Source organism: Bos indicus x Bos taurus, chromosome 13 (genome assembly GCF_003369695.1).
Source record: "Bos indicus x Bos taurus breed Angus x Brahman F1 hybrid chromosome 13, Bos_hybrid_MaternalHap_v2.0, whole genome shotgun sequence".
NCBI lineage: Eukaryota > Metazoa > Chordata > Mammalia > Artiodactyla > Bovidae > Bos > Bos indicus x Bos taurus.
The window spans coordinates 17,861,100-17,881,534 of NC_040088.1; the positions used below are offsets into that span (position 1 = coordinate 17,861,100).

General features: G+C 52.6%; 1 protein-coding gene across 9 annotated transcripts in view; it reads right to left on the reverse strand.

The window, feature by feature from the left end:
- DLGAP4 (DLG associated protein 4) overlaps window positions 1-20,435 on the reverse strand; it is a 201,853-nt gene that overhangs the window by 34,669 nt on the left and 146,749 nt on the right. Inside the window, exon 1 of one of the 9 annotated variants that reach the window (XM_027558632.1) lies at window positions 104-143. The exons of the other annotated variants lie outside the window; for them this stretch is intronic. Within the exon in view, the coding sequence (XP_027414433.1) occupies window positions 104-128 (25 nt within the window). The 5' untranslated portion in view covers window positions 129-143. Of the gene's footprint in view, window positions 1-103; window positions 144-20,435 lie in introns of those variants that run through there. 9 annotated transcript variants of the gene reach the window in all.

The following is a 20,435-nucleotide window of genomic DNA, read 5'->3' on the forward strand; positions in this document are numbered from 1 at the left end:
TCTGGTCAAAGACCAGCGCATCCTTCAGGGCTCAGTTATCCTTCCCCACAGGGTGCCATTCCCACCCTACCACCCCACCTCATTATGTGAAAACCCCACACACCAGTCTGCCTCCCCCAAGACTTCATCGCACCCAGTCAGGCTCTCTATTTCCAGCAAGACTCAGGGAACTAAGACCTGCCCTGGGTGGGAAGTAGGGTCTCAGAGTCCCGTTCCGGTCCTGGCCCAGGGCTGGCTCCACTTTCGGTCTGAAACAGGAGACGCTGGTCAACTAGCAGAAGCTACTTCCTCTGAGGGGTGGGGTCACATCCAGTGGCTTTTCTTGGCATCTTAACTCCAACTGTCCGTTCCCCAGTGAGGACGGAAACAGCCTCTACCAAGGTGAGGCCCACAGGGAGCAAAAGCCAGAGGAGGGGCTTTAAGCCTGGCCTTCAAGGGGCTGCCAATCAAGGTGATGGTGACGGCCCAGTGGGAACCCTCGAAACGAGGCTCAGAGCCACCAGGGCCGTGGACAAGGCACAGGAGAACCCATTCATCTGCCCCATGAGACATCACTGTGCAAACACCAGAATGGCCAAAATGAGAAACGGCGACAACACCAAATGCTGCTGAGGATGTGGGAAAATGGAATCACTCGCACATGGCTGGTGGGAGTGTAAAATGATACAACCACCTGGAAAACAATCTGGCAGTTTCTTTTAAAATCAAACATGCAAATATCATACAACCCAATAACCACACTCTTGGGCATCTAGCCCACAGAAATGATAACACGTTCACAAAAAACTTAGCCATGTATGTTCAAGGCAACTGTATGTGATATAGGCCTAAACTGGAAACAACCCGGAAGTCCTTCAATGGGTGAGCAGCTGTGGTGCACCCAGACCATGGGAGACCACTCAGCAACCGAGAGAAAGGAACCACTGATGTAAGCAACCACTTGGGTGAATCTCAAGTGAATCATGCCTCGTGAAAAAGCTATCTCAAAAGTTACAGAGCACGTGATTCTATTTATAAAACATTACTGAAATGACCTAATTACAGAGATGGGAACAGATGTGCGGAGACTAGGGGGAGAAAGTGAGGAAGAGGCTGGAGTGACTTGGTTATAAAAGGGTGACAGGGAAGACCCCAGCATGTGCTCACTGGTGGGAGCTGTGTATCTTGGCCGTGCCGATGGACACAGGCACCTGCACTTGTGATGAAAGCAGTGGATGAAATGCACCACAGGTGATACAAGTGAAGACGGCGGAATCTGAGTAAGACCGCCGGGCTGTATCTGTGTCAGTATTCCGGCTATGACAGCAGACTACAGGTCTGCAAGATTTTATCACTGAAGGAAACCGGGTAACGGGTACCAGGATCCTTCTGTATTATTTCCTGCCAGTGTATGCAAATTACCACTGCCTAAAAAGAAAAAGCCGACTCACTGGAAAAGACCCTGATGCTGGGAGGGATTGGGGGCAGGAGGAGAAGGGGACGACAGAGGATGAGATGGCTGGATGGCATCACCGACTCGATGGACGTGAGTTTGAGCAAACTCCAGGAGATGGTGAAGGACAGGGAAGCCTGGTGTGCTGCAGTCCATGTGGACATAAAGAGTTAGACACGACTGAGTGACCAAACAACAACAAAAATAAAAAATGCAATTTAGACAGTCCGCCTGTTCACCTGACAGACACGTGTACTAGGCCAGGCCCATACTGGGGACTAGGAAAGCCAGGGGCCCTCCTCAGCAGAGCGACAGCCGAGTGCCTCAACAACAACAGAGGCCACCCCAGGAAAGCCCCGGAGCCAGGAGCCACGTCTCGTGCCCGCCCCAGGTGACTCTGCTCCGGGAGCTTTCAGTCCCTTCTCTGTTCAGAATTCCCCAGCCCTGCTTGGGGAGCCCCTCAGACACACACACCTGCTACATCACTGAGGTCAGACAGCCCAGGGCCAGCGCAGCTCTGACTGCTTTCTCGTTCTGAGGGAGACAGGCCTAGGGGTGAGCCAAAAGTTTACCACTCCCCAGCCCCTGGTGGGAGACTGGACTGGTTCTCAGACCAGGCCCGGGGCAGTCTCCCTCAAGAGCTGACACAGAGAGCAGCCTGTTGAAGCCCACGACCAGCAGAGCCCGGACTCACCAGGGATTTCATGATTCATTTGTTTGGTTGGCCTGAAAGTTCCAAGGAAGCTTCAGTGGAGTTTTCTTCCCCAGATCAGGAGGAAACCTCAATCTGCTCAAAATGCTTAAAGGGGGACACGTCCCTAAGAACATCTCCCTAAAGGGGGTGGCAGTGAGCGTGAGGACCCAGAATTGGGCTCTAAGCCTAGCTGAGGCCCTGTGATCACAGGCGAGGTCCTTGTCCCCCACCTGTGCTGTCGGCTGACACTGGCCTGAAGGAGTCAATCTGTGCGGGGACGTGCCCCACCCAGGACACTATGGGACCGTCCACAGTTGAGGGCCTGTACAGAGGGCTGACCCTCCAGTCTCTGTCAGGGTGTGTAGGCCGGAGTCCTGCTGATGTACTCACTCATTAGAGAGAGAGAGAAAGTGAACTAGGGAGGCCAGGCCAGATAGCCAGGTGTGGTAAAAGAAAAGTGAACTTACCTTGGATTCTCTACGTCTCTAGGGGCACAGGTGACAGTCAGACAAGTGGTGTGACTAATGGAGTGGGTTTTGAGCCTTGGGGCCTCTGTGGGTGGGAGGCAGCACTCATTGTGAGCACTGTACCCACCCAGGGCAGGAGGATGGGGCCTGACTCTAAGGAACAGCCCTCATTTCACAGGCATGAAATGCCAAGAAATACAGGCCAACACCTCCGCAGCCCCTTCCAGCATCCAGATGCAGCCAGCCTGTGTTCTCAACTCCTGCACTTCCTCCCACCTCGGGGCTTTTACACATGCTGTCCCTTCTGCCTGGAAGGCTTCTCTCAGCTCCTCAGGTTTCAGGGGTCACTTCCTCCCTGAGGCCTCCCCTGACTGCTCCCTAATCTCGCGTCTCTCAGGATCTCCATCAGAGTACCTGCCACATTTGTCATCGCTCATCTCAGCATTTACTCGCCAGTGGTTACAGGCCTGACGTGGATGGGGGACTCTGTCTGTCTTGGCACAGCAGGTCGTATCCCAGGCCCATGGTGATGTCTCAAGCACAGAAAGCTCTCAATAAGTATTCGCTGAATAAGAAAAAGAACCTCACCACTACAAAAAAGCCCTCGGGTGCTGAAAATCAGGATTTAGCCACAGTGAAGGCTTCCGGCACTTTAGAACCTGAGGTTCTAGTCCCATCCCAACTCTGGAGCCCATTCTTCTTGGTCCCACTTTCCCATGCTGACAGCCTCACCTCCCGCCCTCCCACCCCCTCAGCATGCCCCTTCAAGCTTCAGAGAGCCCTCCCACCCTTTCCCAAACATGCCACACTCTTCATGCACCGAAGCCCTCTTGCACATGCATCATCTCAGGCAAAACCCCTCTGCACATCCTCCATGTTTCCTGCCCTCCGGCCCAGCCCTCCACCCCCAGCCCTTTCTGGCCCAGGCAGTCTGACCCTCTCCTCTGGAGCACTCAGGCCCATGGCCAAGTCTCCGACTGAGTGTGTGTCCCATGCATGTGGGCAGCTGGGCCCCAGTCCAGAGGGTGCACAACCATCATTTGCTAATGAACTTTAGAGGAAGCAAATGCCCCGAGCCCCAAGATGTTGGCACCGGCCAGGATGTGACTGCGGCCCTCCCTGCCCCGTGTGGAGACGTTCTGTGCGCCACACTTGACACCGGCGTGGTGAGTGGGGCCAACTCTGTGTCCATTCACTCTGGAAAGCTTTCAGACCTGCCCTGGGAAGCGTGGAGATCGCTCCAGGATGACTAGCTCCTCCAGCTGGTTCTTGTGTGTGTTTTTAAAGATTCTGAGAGAAGTGTCTACTGAGCCCTAGCACTGTCTGCGCACTGCACTGCTGAGCCCTGGGGGCCGCGTGCCTCCCTGCCCTCTCCTCGGCCCGGCCGGTCCCTCACGCCCAGGATCAGACAGAAGCCGGCTGTGCGAGGCCACCTGCCCCCGACCCCAGACATCCAGCCCAGTCTCCCCACCCCACTCTGCACAAGCCCTTGCTTCTTCTGAGAAGGGGCCCCCTTTGTCTCATTACTGCCTTCTGCACCAAGGTTTTACCCAGCAAACTCTCAGCTTGGAATAAATTTGCTTCTGCACGTTGTTTTTTTTTTTTTTTCATGTCAAGATACAGAAGATGGCCAATCAGAGTTCAGGTGCTCAGAGGAGTGGCTGTGGTTCCCTAGCAACCTCAGGATGCTAGCCCCCCTGCAAGTGCTTTGGAGGCCCAGCCTGGCCCTCAGGTCTGCTGGTGCCCAGGAGCCGAGCAGGAAGCAGCCTTAACAATGTGGGAGCCACGGCCATAGGCTCTGCAGAAGAGCCAGTGGACCCACCCGAGACCCTGTGCAAACGGAGCTGACCTCAAATCCAGACCTCTAAACTCCCTTGCTGGCTCTGCCAGGCTCCAGGGAGGACTTGTTGGAGGAAGGGCTGACTGAGAACCTGTAAGATCCCTCTTTGTCTCATGCAACGGGTCAACACGCAGCTAAACTGGGCGGCTCACTTGCTATGGTAAAAACAGAAGTCAAGGCTCCCCACCCACTCGGCCTCCAATTCCTCTTTCTTCCCTGTCTCCCTCCCCAAAGCACAGGATGCTGGGAGAAAATCCCAGGAACAGACTGGCCTCTGAGATCCACTTTCCTGTTGACGGCCCGCATGCTCCCTGCTCTTCCCTCCCTGTGCCAGGCTGGAACCACCTCCCTCACTGCTCCTTAGAAGAACATCATCAAACGTTAATTTCAAACACCAGCAAGAGGGACTGGCGGCACTTCTCCCCCCAATATCTTCCTGGAGACCGAGTGCACACAGCCAGGTGCTTCCTAACTGCCTCCCCATCCTTCCCTTCTCTCTTGATCGAGAGCCAGCGCCCACAGACACCCCACACTGCTGCTCCCTGGCCCTCCGGCCTCCTCCTTACCTTTCGAATCCCTCTTTCATGCTGATCAATGGGCCACTTAAGGAATCCAATCACACCCCTGCTTTGAAACTTTTCAGTGGTGCCACCAGCCACCCAGTGGAATTGGAACAAACCCTTCAGTTGTGGGGGAGGGGGGCGGGAGGTGGCCTCAAGGCCTCCAGAACCTACACTGGCCTCCCACCCCTAAGTGCACAGGAGCCAAGAGGTTACCAAGGTGACACTCTGGGGAAGATAAAGCCACAAAGCTCAGGGAGTCCCAGCCCTGTCCAGAGGGGACGCGCTCAGGACACACTCCTGTTGGTGTTGGTTCCAACACTAACCGCAGACCTCACTGAGCGAGTGCTCCATCTACACCCAGCCCTCATTATTAACAAGTCTGTAACGCAAGTTTGCCTACACGCTAAGACTCATCTGTAACCTTTAAATCAACACTCGTGGGGCTTTTGTGGCCACTGGCAGAGCCTGACAGTTCGAATCGCCCCACACGCAGGTTCCCAGCTGACACTGAACAGGGCGACACTGTCCTTCTGTTTCAGCTCATACTGTAAACAAGCCTCCTTTTCCTGGTCTCCTTGATGCTGCACTTCCACATTTTTGTGTGTTTTTTGTTGCTGGTGGTGATTTCTCAGTTTGAAATGGCCTCAAGTATAGTGCCGAAGTGCTGTCCAGTGCTGTTAAGTGCAGGAAGGCTGTGATGTGCCTTATGGAGAAACCATCTGTGTCAGACAAGCTTCGTTCAGGCATGAGTTACAGTGTTACTGGCCGAATTCCACGTTGATACATCAACAATATACTAAATAGGTGTCTTTAACACAGTCGCACCCCACTCCAGTACTCTTGCCTGGAATATCCCATGGACGGAGGAGCCTGGTGGGCTGCAATCCATGGGGTCGCTAAGAGTCAGACATGACTTCACTTTCACTTTTCACTTTCATGCACTGGAGAAGGAAATGGCAACCCACTCCAGTGTTCTTGCTTGGAGAATCCCAGGGACGGGGGAGCCTGGTGGTCTGCCATCTATGGGGTTGCACAGAGTCGGACACGACTGAAGCGACTTAGCAGCAGCAGCAGACTTTATTTTTCTGGGCTCCAAAATCACCGCAGATGGTGACTGCAGCCATGAAATTAAAAGACGCTTACTCCTTGGAAGAAAAGTTATGACCAACCTAGATAGCATATTGAAAAGCAGACATTACTCTGCCAACAAAGGTCCGTCTAGTCAAGGCTATGGTTTTTCCAGTGGTCATGTATGGATGTGAGAGTTGGAGAATTGATGCTTTTGAACTGTGGTGTTGGAGAAGACTCTTGAGAGTCCCTTGGACTGCAAAGAGATCCAGCCAGTCCATCCAGCCAGATCCAGATCAGTCCAGCTGATCTGGAGGAGATCAGCCCTGGGATTTCTTTGGAAGGAATGATGCTAAAGCTGAAACTCCAGTACTTTGGCCACCTCATGCGAAGAGTTGAAAAGACTCTGATGCTGGGAGGGATCGGGGGCAGGAGGAGAAGGGGACAACAGAAGTTGAGATGGCTGGATGGCATCACTGACTCGATGGACATGAGTCTGAGTGAACTCTGGGAGTTGGTGATGGACAGGGAGGCCTGGCGTGCTGCGATTCGTGGGGTCGCAAAGAGTCGGACACGACTGAGCAACTGAACTGAAGCCTTGGTGTTTTCTGTTGGCAGCTGGTGGACATGCAAGGACTCTGCATTTCCCATTGGAACAATAGTTCAGGATCGCTAATTCAGTGTCTGTGAGACATTATATGTGTAAGCACTGTGAATAATGAGCATGGATTGGACTTTGGCCAAACGAATCCTCAGAACAGGTATGCAAGGTAGGTCTGTCGTTGCCCCATTTTCCAGGTGGGGCTCAGAGAAGTGGGGAGGCTTGGTGGAGCTCACCTTCTAGCCAGGTGGTACTGGGGCCAGGGCTTGAACCCAGGCTGCCTGAAGTCTGACCGCTGCCCGATGCCCCGGCTACTGCACCAACTCGATGAGGGTCACATGGAGGCAACAGCCTTGAGCACGTCAACTGCTTTGCCCAGAAAGTGGGGTGTGACACCCCAAGTGCTCTGAGTGGGATCCAAAAAGCTGGCAGATATGGAGATGCCTTGTAATCCTGGGGTGGCCCCTGCAACTCCAGTCACCATGGTTTCTGGATGAAGGAGAGACTGATCACCTTCTGAGGGATGGCTGGAAGACATTAAGGTTGACTGGGTCTGGCAGGACTGACCAGAGTCACTGAAGGGAAGGAAAGGCAGGGTTTTTAGGTGGAGGGGTACTCTGAGCAGAGGAGCAGGGCAGAAGAGCTCAAGGCGTGGGCAGACAGATTCGAGCAGGGCCTGGCTTGGCGAAGTGGTAATTCAGCTGGTGAAGGGGAGCCAGGGGGCCCAAGAGAGGGGTGCCGCCTCTCGGACAGGGTCCTTGGTTTCCTGGGGCTGCCCAGACAATGGGAACAGTGCAACCTTCTTGCCCAGAGAATCCCTCACAGTCCCTCTAAATGGGCCTGCAGTTGGAGGATTCCACAGCACGCAGACATGACTGCAGCTGGAAGCACGTTATCGCCTCCTATCTCCAAGGCCTGGCACACGAGGCAGCCCTGTGTCAGGCGCCAAGGCCATCCCAAGTCCAGAGTGTCCAGATGAACCTGCGCCTCCCTCCTTCACATCGGCCTTGTTTTCCTGGAGAGGGGACCCCCTGCACTCAGCTACACACTCTGGGAGCCTGGGGAGTCCTACCCCCTCTTCCCCGGCCTCCCCCACAAAAGCACATGTCACAGAGCCAGGTTTCTCTCCATCCCATCAGCCCGGTCCAGGCTTCCACTTCCTACCCTCCTGCCGCCCTGCTTTGTCAGTGGCCCAACTCACCCAGAACCACTCTCCAGACAGTGACCCGAGGAGTTACTTAAAAGTACAAACTAGATTACTGCCTCCCTTTTCTAAAGTTCTGCCAAGGCTCCCCATTCTATAACGTTGCCTACTTTGGCCTGCAACGGGCACTGCCCCTTCTCCACGCTCAGCTCCTGCACGTCCCCCTTGCTCCTTCCGTTCCAGTCACGCTGCTGTTCTGCAAACACTGCAAGTGTGTGCTCACATTAGGGCCTCTGAACCTGCTACTCCCTGTCTGTGATGCTCCCACCCCCATCTCTGCACACCTACTCCTTAACCTGCTCTCATCACTGCTGCCCACTCAGGTCTTGGCTCAGGGGTCATATCCTTGATGGATCCTCCCTGACCACCCTTGTCTACAGCGGCTATTCTTGTTCTGAGGACCTCGTTGGTTTTATCAGGCACTCATCCACCTACTGGTTCACTAGTCTTCTGTCCCTCTCCCCAAACAGATACACATCCTGGGTATCTAACACAGCTTCCTGAGAGTGTGTATGTGTTAGTCACTCAGTCGTGTCTGACTCTTTGTTATCTCAGCCTGCCAGGCTCCTCTGTCCGTGGGATTCTCCAGGCAAGAATCCTGGAGTGGGTTGCCATTTCCTTCTCCAGAGGATCTTCCTGACCTAGGGATTGAACCCGGGTCTCCTGCATTGCAGGCAGACACTTTACAGACTAACCCTGAATATTTTATAGAATTAAAATGCTTTCCTAGGACCAAGCCCAATACAGGGCTGGGCTCAGTAAATATTTATTGAATGATTGAACAAACCTGTTTGACAGCTGGATAGACTGAGGCTCAGGGAAGAATAATTTACTCCTGACTTGGAGCTGTAATCTAATGCCCAGGGCAAACACTCTGAAAAACTCCCTGTGAATTGGTACAGACACTATGGATAATAATATGGTGGTCTCCTAAAAAACTAAAAATAAGAGCTACCGTATGACCCTGCAATACCACTCCTGGGCATACATGCCCTGAAAGGATACATGCACCTCAGAGTTCACCGGAGCACTGTTTGCAACAGCCACGGACGGCACTGAAGCAACCTGCATGTCCACTGACAGAGGACAAGAAGACGTGGCGCATACATACAATGGGATATTACACAGCTATTAAAAAGAACGAAATAATGTCATTTGCAGCAACATACACAGACCTAGAGATTTTCACAGCGAGTGAAGTGAGTCATTCAGACAGAGAAGGAGAGATATTGCATGATATCCCTTACAGGCAGAATCTAAAAAGAAAATGATAAAAATGAACTTATTTACAAAACAGAAACAGACTCAGACGTAGAGAATGAACTTAGGGCTGCCAAGGGGTAGGGATAGAGGGAAGGGATAGTTAGTGAGTTTGGGACAGACATGTACACACTGCTATATTTAAAACAGATAACCAACAAGAACCTACTGTATAGCACACGGAACTTTGCTCATGTTATGTGGCAGCCTGGATGGGAGGGGAGTTTGGGGGAGAAGGGATACATGTGCATGTATGGCCGAGTCCCTTCACTGTTCACCAGAAACTATCAAAACATTGTTAATCAATACAATATAAATTGTATTCCCCATACAATATCCCAATATAAATTGTATTCCCAAAAACTATATCCCAATACAAAATAAAAAGTTTAAAAAAAATAAAAAACAAAGAGGAAAGATCCCTTTAGGTCAGCCCTCAACACACACACACACACACACACACACACACACACACACACTACCCGAGTGCAATCTGGTGGGAGGTAAAGCCTGGAGCAATTCTGTTTGAAGTTCAGCAATGGAGCTGTGCTTCAAGCAATGTCTTCCAGGCAAGGCCTGTCTTATGTACAGATTTAAAAGGATCATGACTGAGTGAGTACTGGGGCAGATACTACTTTATTCCAGACACAGGCCTGGGAGGGGAGATAATCATCACTGACGTTTTACAGATTCGAGAACAGACTTTTAGCTTTCTAGAGTGGCTGTGGGGCTTCCCTGGTGACTCAGTGGTAAAGAATCTGCCTGCCAGTGCACGAGACTTGGGATCGATCCCTGGTCCAGGAAGATGCCACGTGCCTCGGAGCAACTAAGCCAGTGTGCCGCAACTACTACTCAGCCTGTATTCTAGAGCCTGGGAACTGCCACTACTGAGCCCGTGTGCTTCAGCGGCGGAAGCCCAAGGGCCTAGAGGCTCTGCTCTGTAACAAGAGAAGCCGTGAGGAGAAGCCCATGCACCGCAATGAAGAGCAGCCCCCACTCACCGCAACCAGAGAAAAGCCCTCGAAGCAGCAAAGACCCAACACAGCCGTAAATAAATAAAAATTATTAAAAAGGAAAAAAGAGTGGCTGTGTAGAAAAGTCTGCTCTGTGAGACCGTGGTGGGCCGTATACTCTGCACAGGGTCTAATCCCTTAGTTTTCCCAGCTAAGTGGGTTGGCCTTGAATGGGCATCAGAAGTTTAAATGTCTATGGGACACCAGGCCTCTAATGCCTCTGGCCCCTGGCTGTCAGGTGGAGACATGGGTGAGTGAAGCCAGAAATATCTGGACTTAAAAAAAAAAAAATAAAACCTCAAGATTAACAAATGGAGTTAGTTAATCCAAAGTTTAAAAAAAAAAAAAACACACCACTGTGCTGGCACACGCCCACCTGCTAACATGGCCCATGGCACAGACCTCCCCGCTCCTTCCGGAACCCCAGCTCCTCTCCCCTACACCCCAGGAAGCCGGTCCCCAAGAACCTCCTGCAAAGGCAGGAGACCCTTGGGAACTTTGAAATGGAGGCAGCAGGAGGCCCCTCTGGCACTATGTCAGGTCTGCTGGGCGAAAGCAGAGAAACCTCTTCTGGTGGCAGGCCAGGTCTGGTTGCAGGCTCATGGCACCAGGGCACAGGGAACGGGAGAGCCCTACCAGGAACACAAATGGCTGCCCCCTCTTCAAGGCCCTGGAGCAGCTGCCTGGGAGGGACCTGCTCGGTTGCTGGGGCGACAGCCTTGGTGCCCTCCAGAGACAGCTGCTCCTTAGAAAGCCCTGCTCACATCCCCGTTGGGCTCAAGGTCTGAGGTGGTTCTGTCCTGACACGTTCTGGCCGGAGGGGCTGGAGGATGGGGTTAAGCAATGCCCTCCAGATAGACCCACAGTTCAGGTTAGCTGGTTCTCTGAGGACAGCGAGCTGCCAGTCAGATGACTCACAAGCTCCAGGGCATCTCCCCAGACGGAGGGCTGGCCATGAACTGGCCTAGCATGAAAAGATGTAACTGTATCAGATCATCAATTCCTCACCAGGCCCATCGTTCCCACTTCAAAGAGGAAGACAGTGAGGCTCAGAGAGTAGCGAACAGCCCCAAGTCAGGTGGCCAGGATCTGAGCTCCGGCTTTCTGGTTCCAGAGCCGGCACTCGTAGCTGCTGCTTCACCACCCTGCCCAGGGCTGGAGGCAGGTGCCACTCAGCCAGGCCTGCAAGATCTTGGCCAGGCCAGTTCCCCAGTAAGGACCCTAGTCTTGGTCCTCACACAAGGTCTGGCAATATCCTCTGAGTGGGTTAGCTGGCGGTGCCTCTGGCTCTGCTGCCCCTGGACAAGAGCCCCAGCATATGGACGAAAAAGGTGCCCTGCTCTGCCTGTGATCATGGCCACCCAGCGCCCTTCTCCCCTGGATGTGCAGTCCTGGACACTCTGACCCTTCACCAGAAAACACCAGAACCCCTGATACAGGTTTCCCAGTCGCTCAGGACTTTCCCAGCTTGGCTAAATCTCACTACAGCCTCAAAGCAGAGACCAGAGACGTGAGGCCACCTGTCCCAGGTCACACAGCTGGTTGACGGGGTACTGTGACTGGAACGAGGATGTGAAACTCTCAAATTCCAGGGTCTGAGGAGATAGTAATTCCAGTGATTCTCAAGCCAGATTCTGGGGACCCCCAAGAGGGCCTGGGGAGGCTGGTTGACTCCCAGCCAGGGCCCTTGGAGGGGCTCCATTTTCCTTTTCCCCTCCATGTGGGGGAGAAATACCATTTCCCCATGTGGTATTTTGAGCTCCACCAGACTAATTCAACCTCTTCATAGTACAAATGAGGAGACTGAGGGTCAGAAAGGCAAATGCGCTCCCTGAAGAGTAGGTACCAGAGCAATGACCTCGCCTGGGGCTCTAAGTGTGGTGTTCCCCATGCCCCCCGCCCCCCACCCTGCCTCCCAGCCTGGAGACCACCGGCTCCAGACATTCAGGGAGGCACCCACCTGTGGCCGAGCCCTACCTCATCCAGCCCCTAACCAGCATGTTGTTTCTCAAAAAACATTTCTACCATTACAGCAACTGCATCCAGTCAGCAACCTATCAGGCAACATTCACCCCTTACCACCCGTTCTGTGATGGAATCTCCTGCAAGCATCCTTTTATTTCTCCCTGGAGACCTGCCTGCAGAGTTGGCTCTGCCAGAAGCTCTGCTGAGGCCCCTGCCCTACCCCACAGGACACCTTATTACCACCAAAACTGGGAATCCAAGCTTTAAAGAGATGCCAGTGGTTACTGAATCATGATTTTTCTCGTACATTAAAGCTATAAACTCTAGTAAGGAGGTGCTGACAAGTAGAAGATGGCCCGTTACAGGGCCACTATGGCTCCAGCCCAATGCAAAAACTTGACGTGGACAGCCCCTGCCTGGCCTGGCGGAGGAGTAGGGGGTGGAGGATCCAAGATTTGGCTTTTCAAATACTGACTTGTCAAATGCTGGCTCTAGCATGTGAACCTCACTGTGGCCTTTCCAAAACTCTAAGGTCCCAGGAGCCCAGCCTGGGAAGTGCCAGTTAAAAGAAAGAGCCTCTAAAACCATCCTCACTCCTGGAGGGCTGACGTCAAACCCTGGTAACGGGTCACAAAAAGCCTGGCTTTTGACAAGCTGTCACAGGACCCTGTGTCCAGTGTGCAAAGCCAGACACTACCAGGCCCTGTGCACCTCGATTGCTGGCCTCTTTCATCATTCTGAATGACCAAGCGAATCCCGGAATAGAAAGACGGTGTTAATAGGCTTATTCACTGCGCCTGGAGTGACAGGTGGCCTATCGGGTGACAGAATCTGGAGCCAAGAACCCTGGGTGGCCGAGAGACAAGATGAGATGAACGGTGCAGCAGTGAATGGGGAAAACCGTGAGTTCAGCTCAGGTCAGCTCAGGCCGGCCGCCTTCCATGGTGCCAGGCCTGGGGACAGGGACACAGGAAGGGAGAGGGCCTGGTCCTCAGAGCTTATATTAAGGTCCTCAGTTCAGGATCCCAAGTTAGACAATTACACAAAGCAGCAGACACGTGGGAAAATGCCTCAGTGACTCTGGTGGATCACAGACACGGTCTGAGGCTATACCACCAGAGGAAGGTGCAGGACCAGGGAGGGGGCAGCCCCAGGGGGCTCCTGGGTAAAGCAGTGGGGACTGTTGGTGACTGTGGACAGGGGCGTTGCCAAATTGGAGCCTGATGAGAAGGGGACAATTTGCACTGGGGAGAAGTTTCTAATCCATCCTCCTGTTATGACAAGTGAGGCCACACGTTGGCCCGTGGTGGGCACCAGGGACCCAGGATGCGTAGTCCTTGACCTCAGGAAACTCACAATAAAGTAAAGCTCCACCGACTGGGCGCAGCCACGTGGAGTACTGCAGGAGAAAGCCTGGGACTGACTGAACAGCAAGAAAAAGTATTAGTCGCTCAGTCATGTCCAATTCTTTACCACCCCATGGACTGTAGCCCACCAGGCTCCTTTGTCCATGGAGTTCTCCAGGCAAGAATACTGGAGTGGGTTGCTATTTCCTACTCCAGGGGATCTTCCAGACTCAGGGATTAAACCTGGGTCTCCTGCATTGCATGCAGATGCTTTACCATCTGAGCCACCAGGGAAGCCCTAGCTGCCAGGGAACAAGAGTTACCGCAACTGACTAGTGACTTGTGTCACAGATCTACCACAGATGGGGTATGACACGCGTGCACCAAGAGCCGTGCCCAGTCTAACACGACGGGTCGGGGGGCTTTGAGAGATTGGAGTAGGAGCCTGGAAAAGTCTTCAAATACCTAGGAGACTGTCACATACACACATGGTCCCGGTCATCACAGTGCAACCAAAGGGGGGGCACGAAGGTGGGGCTCCAGGGGGAGCAGATGTTGCTCCATCCTAAGGAGGGGTTTCTAAGGGGCAAAGCTGCTTGGGAGGCAGTCAACTAGGCTGGACCCAGGCACAATGAATGCAGGGAGGGACTCACGCTCCCACAGGTGTGGCCTCTAAGATGCCTCCCAGGCCTGAGATGTTTGCTCTTTCTTTGCTTCCCTACTTCACACTCAGTTCTCGATGTGACATCAGACATCTTTTGTGTGTGCATGACATTCATTGTTCAATTCTGTTTTGGCCTCCAGAGAATTGGTTCTAACAATCAGAGGAGGGGGAGGAGAATGTTCAGATGGCCAAGCTGCAGAGGAAATAAGGAAGGACTACCTCTAAGACAGCACAGTCAGGGCTGGACCTGGACTTCCTCTGGACAGTCTGGCAGCACAGAGCTCCTAACTGTGACGGGAAACCCCCTCCTGAGAACATGAGAGCGGCTGGCACTGGCTATCCTGGCTCTTGCCTCCCCCCATACTTGCTGCTGAGTTGGGGGAAGCCTGTAGGTCGGGAGGCCCTGAGTGTGAGCACCATTCTGCACTGACTCATGGTATGACTAAGGCTCCCACTGGTAAGAAGGGAAGGATACGGGCTCGCCCTGTTCACTGCCCTAGGACTGCCACAAGATTCATCTTCCCACAGATGGGAAAGGGCTTGGCAGGTGAGGAACCATCATTACAACTGCCTGTGTGTGTGTTAGCCGCTCAGCTGTGTCCAACTCTTTGCGATCCCGTGGATTGCAGTCTGCCAGGCTCCACTGTCCATGGGATTCTCCAGGCAAGAGTACTGGAGTGGGTTGCCATTTCCTTCTCCATACAACTGCCTGAGGGGCCTGTATATCGGAGCCAGGGGCCCTCAGGGCAGCTGTCTGACCCCAGGCCCTCCAAGCATTCGAGGGCCCAGAAGCTGGGGGTTTCTGGCCTGGGGTAGAAGCAAGGTGTCCTGTCCCTCCACGGGGCAGGCTCAGGAAAATTCAGGGCCCTGAGGACCCCAGCTGCCTGCCCATCCCCCAGGCCACGCCTGTATGGCTGTGTTAATATTTTAGGGTAGTGACCTCTGGTGACACTGCCTTGCCAAGCACCCCTCTAACTCCTCTCTGCCCCCCTCTCCATGCCAACCCCACATGTTCTCAGTGTCCAGGCCTCTGCATGGCTGCTCCCTGCCTGAACCACCCCTCCTGCACCCTACTGCCTCCCCCCGTTCCGGTCTACTCCGAGCATTCCTCGCTCTGAGACTTCCCTGACTGTCCTCCCACCCCGGCCCGGTGCCCCTCAGTGGGTCACCCACCGGGGTTTAGAGACGTCACAGGCCTCTGCCATCACACTGTTTCACAGATTTGCTTACTTTTCTCCTTCTCCCTTTAGATTCTGAGTCCCCGGAAGGCAAGGACCGCGTGCTTCCCATGTCCGTGGCACCCAGGAGGGGTCCCCCCAGAGAATGCCTGCTGCCACTCACGAGGCGGGATCCTCTGACTTCACCCCCAAAGCAGCGCAGGGCTGCAGGGCCTTCCCCCTCACACCACCATGCCCTTCTCTACTCGATGTTTCTCCCGACCGCCTCTAAAAGCACAATATGGCGACACTTGGGAAGATCTCTTTGAAAGAACACGTACCCAAGGGAAGGTCAGCAGCTTCCAAACCCCATGCACAGAACCCTGCCCTTGCAATGGCACAGTGTGAGACCCCCCGTAAGGACTGGTTGAATATTAGCGACTAATAGTCATAGGTACCGGTGTTTTTGCCTGCTCAGGCATTGGCGGCTATGGCCCTGCCGCTGTCCGAGGTCCTTTTGATCCCCACAAGGAGATGTCTCCACCATTGCCCTTTGTGCGGCTGAGGAAATGGAGGCTCAGAGAGGCTGAGGGATTTGCTCGGCATCACACAGCAAGCTATCTACTAAGGGAGGGAAAACCTTCCAGGTTTCAGTCTCCAGAAAACCAACCTTCACAGCATCTGGTCGCACAACAAAAATACAAGTTTGCTGGCAAGGAGACTGACAACACATATTCCTATAGAGCTTAGAAGTCACCGCAGAAAGTCTGGTCTCCCCTTTCTGCTGGCAGACTCCGGCTAGCATTTACTTTTTTAATATAAATTTATTTATTTTAATTGAAGGCTAATTACTTTACAATATTGTATTGATTTTGCCATCAACATGAATCCGCCACGGGTGTACATGTGTTCCCCATTCTGAACCCCACTCCCACCTCCCTCCCTGTACCATACCTCTGGGTCATCCCAGTGCACCAGCCGCAAGCACCCTGTATCATGCATCGAACCAGGACTAGCAATTCATTTCATATATGATATACATGTTTCAATGCCATTCTCCCAAATCATCCACCCTCTCCCTCTCCCACAGAGTCCAAAAGAGTGTTCTATACATCTGTGTCTCTTGTGCTGTCTCGCATATAGGGTTATCATTACCATCTTTCTAAACTCCATATATATGCGATAGTATACTGTATTGGTGGAGAAGGCAATGGCACCCCACTCCAGTACCCTTGCCTGGAAAATCCCATGGATGGAGGAGCCTGGTTTAATTTTATACAGACCTCAAGCCCGAGCCAGCATTCTGAAGAGCACCTGGAGAAAGTGGACTTGACCTTGACCTTGACCTTACCTTCCACCCCTCTGGAGCTGCTCTGCCCGATGTTTTGCAAGCATTACCTATCACCCACCTCCCCCAGGCTTTGGGCTGTCCTGCCAGGCCCTTTTCTGCTCTCACAAAGAGACCTGTGACATCACTTACCCCTCAAATGGTCCCTTCCCCTCCTAGGACTGATCCTGATCTATAAAGGCTGGGCACGGCACTAGGCGGGGATGGCACAGTTTCCACTGGGTGTGCTGCTTCTGGTTGATTATAGCACCTGCCTGTGTTAAGAAGGATCCTGAAGCTGTGCCCAGGCTCCACACAGCCACCGCGGGCGTGGGAACCAAGGCTGCCTCTGGGGAGACAGCCCTCCTGGGACATAAGCAGCCTTTTAAAAATTCTGCTGGAACCCAGCCACATAAAGCTGAGGGCTGCAGTGTGCATTAACTTGGAGAGTTAACCCAAAGAGTTTGTTATTCAGACACCACCTACTCCTCCTTTCAAATATACCTCCTTAAAATGGGCCAGTGCATGAGGTACCCGGCCACAGAAACAGAAAGTAGAGGTGCGATTTGCAGGGGCTGGAGGAGGAGGGAACGGGTACAGAGTCTCAGCTCTGCAAAGATAAAAAGAGATGGAGGGCAGTGATAGCTGTACAAGACGTGAACCGTACTTCATACTACTGAACTGTGCACTTAAAAACAGCTTCAGCGGTACCGTTTTATGTATACTTAACCACAATTTAAAAAAAAATAGGCTAGTGAGAGTCCACTGAGGAATCCTCTACAAATGAGCCCCAGTCATCACACTGATTTTTCACCAAAATCCAGAAGTCACAAATAAAATGTTTAAAGCTACTTTAAGCATGACTTTTCTGATCTGACTTAAATGTATTTATGAGCAGGGGCTGACTAATAATCTGAGACTATTTCCTGAGATTCAGGAAACAGAAATTTTAAAAGGTGGGGGGAACACCAGAATTCAAATAGGGCTTCCCTGGTGGTGCAGTGGATTAAGACTCCATCTGCCAATGCAGGGGACATAGATTTGATCACTGGTCTCGGAAGATCCCACTTGCTGTGGAGCAACTAAGCCCGTGCACCACAACTACTGAGCCTGCGCTCTAGAGCCGGGGAGCCACAACTACTGAGCCCTCAAACCTAGAGCGTGTGCTCCGCAACCGCAGTGGGGAGCCCACACACTGCAACGAAAAGCCGTCCCCACCTGCTCCAGCTAGAGAATGCCTGAGCTAAGCAATGAAGAACCAGTGCAGACAAAATTAAATAATAAACAAAATTTTAAAAATGCAAATAGAAAATTAAAAAGACTGGAGGTCTACAAGGGTAGAGATGGATGTGTTAGTATCAGAACCTTGGAAAGGAGATAGAAGGAAGGTAAATGTGGAGGTTAAAAAATTAAAAACTCGGGACTTCCCTAATGGTCCAATGGTTAAGAACCCACCTGGCAATGCAGGGGATGCAGGTTGGATCCCTGGCCTGGGAACCAAGATCCCACATGCCACAGAGCAATAAGCCTGTGTGCCAGAACTCCTGAAGCCTGTGCATTCCAGAGTCCACGCACCACAACTAAAGGGTCTGTGTGCTGCAACTAAGACTCAACGCAAATAAATATTTTTTAAAATAAAAAAAGAACTATAAATATATAACAGTATAGAAAAGTTAAAAAGTCACTTTAATCCCAGTGCCCTAACACAATCACTATGACATCATTCTACACAAAAACTTTTAAACTGGGCTTCCCCAATGGCTCAGTGGGTAAAGAATCTGCCTGCAATGCAGGGGATGCAAGAGACGTGGGTTTGATCCCTGGGTCAGGAATATCCCTGGAAGAGGAAATGGCAACAACCCACTCCAGTATTTTTGCCTGAAAAATCCCACAGAGGAGCCTGGCAGGCTGCCATTCAAAGGATCGCTAAGAGTTGGGTACGACTGATCATGAGCCATTTTGGAATGGCAATCTGGCTAAAAAGCAGCAGAAACTTCTGCTTTGGCCTTCTTAAACAAAAGCAGTTGGCAGAAAAGAAAGAGTAGTGAATCAGGATTTCAAATCTTGGTTAAGCTGTGTGACTCCAGTTAAGTCACTTGACCTCTCTGTTCCATCACTTCTAAGAACGTAGTACTAACTGCAACCCACCTCCCTCAGCAAGGGAAGCAACAGGGCTCTGCACTGCTGAAGCAGTATGTGAAAGGGCGTTAGCAGTAAGCAGGGAGTGCTGAAGAAGCTTTTCTTGATGACTAATGATCAGTATGGAAACTTGATGATGACAGTGATGATGATGTAAGTATTTGGAAGCTCTGATGATACTTAACCAGACTCACCAAGCCCAGCCACCCGGCCCTGACCTTGCAGACCCTTTCAGACCGGAACCTGTCCCAGTTCCCTCCATACACCAAACGCCTTACACCTCAGGATCTTGCCCCTTGCAGTTCCCAATCTGCCCTGGCCTGCCTCCTTCCCATCCTCCACCCCACTTTCCCTGAGGTGCCTCCCCCATCCTCTTTCTCAGCAACTATGTTTCCTTCAGGGCTCTGATCTCAATTATACAGTATCCTGTGCATGGGTACTTGCTCAGATGGGATCTCCAAGCTCCCTGAGGAAAGAGACCAAGTTTGTCTTGTTCCCTCTTCTTCCCCTGGCTCAGCGCCTGGCATGAATGGCCGATTGTTTGGAAAGGGGCGTGGAGGTGGGGGCGGGGAGGAGCTGGCTGGGATGAACCCAAGTCCTCCTCCCCTGGATTGTTCCCACACACTGCTGCGCGTGCCCCCTCTGAGGAAACTGCTGTGGTACAGTAGCGCTGGCTGCCCTGCCTTCATAGGTACTGTCGGACAAGCCCAGTTCCTCCCACCCTGCAGGCTGACACCTCCTGACTGCTACCACTCCCTGTGCTGGGCCGACAGCACCTCATGCAGCCTGGGAAGGCAAGAATGCTCCAGGAGAGCCTGGATCTTGTACTGTATTCACAACACATAAGAGCAGACTCCTCAACACAGCCTGAGGAAGCAAACTGCCCAATGGAGTGATGACCATGCCGAAATAAACCCTGGCTGAGTGCCTGGTGGACTCTGACGGCCCTGAGCAGGCTTCTCTAGCCTGACTCAGATCCCCAGGCCCCTGGACAACCAGCCCCTGCCTTCTCTCTCCTACCCTAGGCACCCTCACCTAAAAATCTCCATCCACTTAGAGTTTGCCCAGCTTTTGAGGTCCTCTCTAAAGCCTGCCTTGATTGGCTTCATCTTCCCCATCAGAGCCCCACACTCGACAAAGAGCCATCAGATGACCAACTCCTCTCCAAATACCAGGTGCATCTGAACTTTTTCAGGCATGGGACAGGGATGGTCTTTAAATATTCCAAATCTTCTCTGGATATCAATAAGACCAGGGCTAACATTTCTTAAGTGCTCCCACTGTGCCCGGCACCGAGCTGAGTGCTTTACACACATACATACACACACACTCACTCTCATCCTCACACTGTGACTCGTGTGATATCAGTATTATCACCTCTATTTTGCAGATGAAGAAACTGAGGCCCAGAGAGGTTAAGCAACTTGCCAAAGCCTCACAGCTCCAGGCAGCAGTCTAGGATCTGGATCCTGGCAGTATGACTCCAGATCTATGCTCTTAGCTAACGGGCTGCACGGCCCCTGGCATGTGGGCTTCGGGATACGGCTGGGCTTTGTAAGCGCCCGGTTCTGCCTCCCATGGGAGCAGCACGGTCCAGTGTGGATCGTCAGTGCAGTCGCTCAGCCACAACGTCCAGGTCACCTACTGTGTGCTCAGTGTGTGCCCCCCGGAGCAGACTTGAACCAACATGGCTCT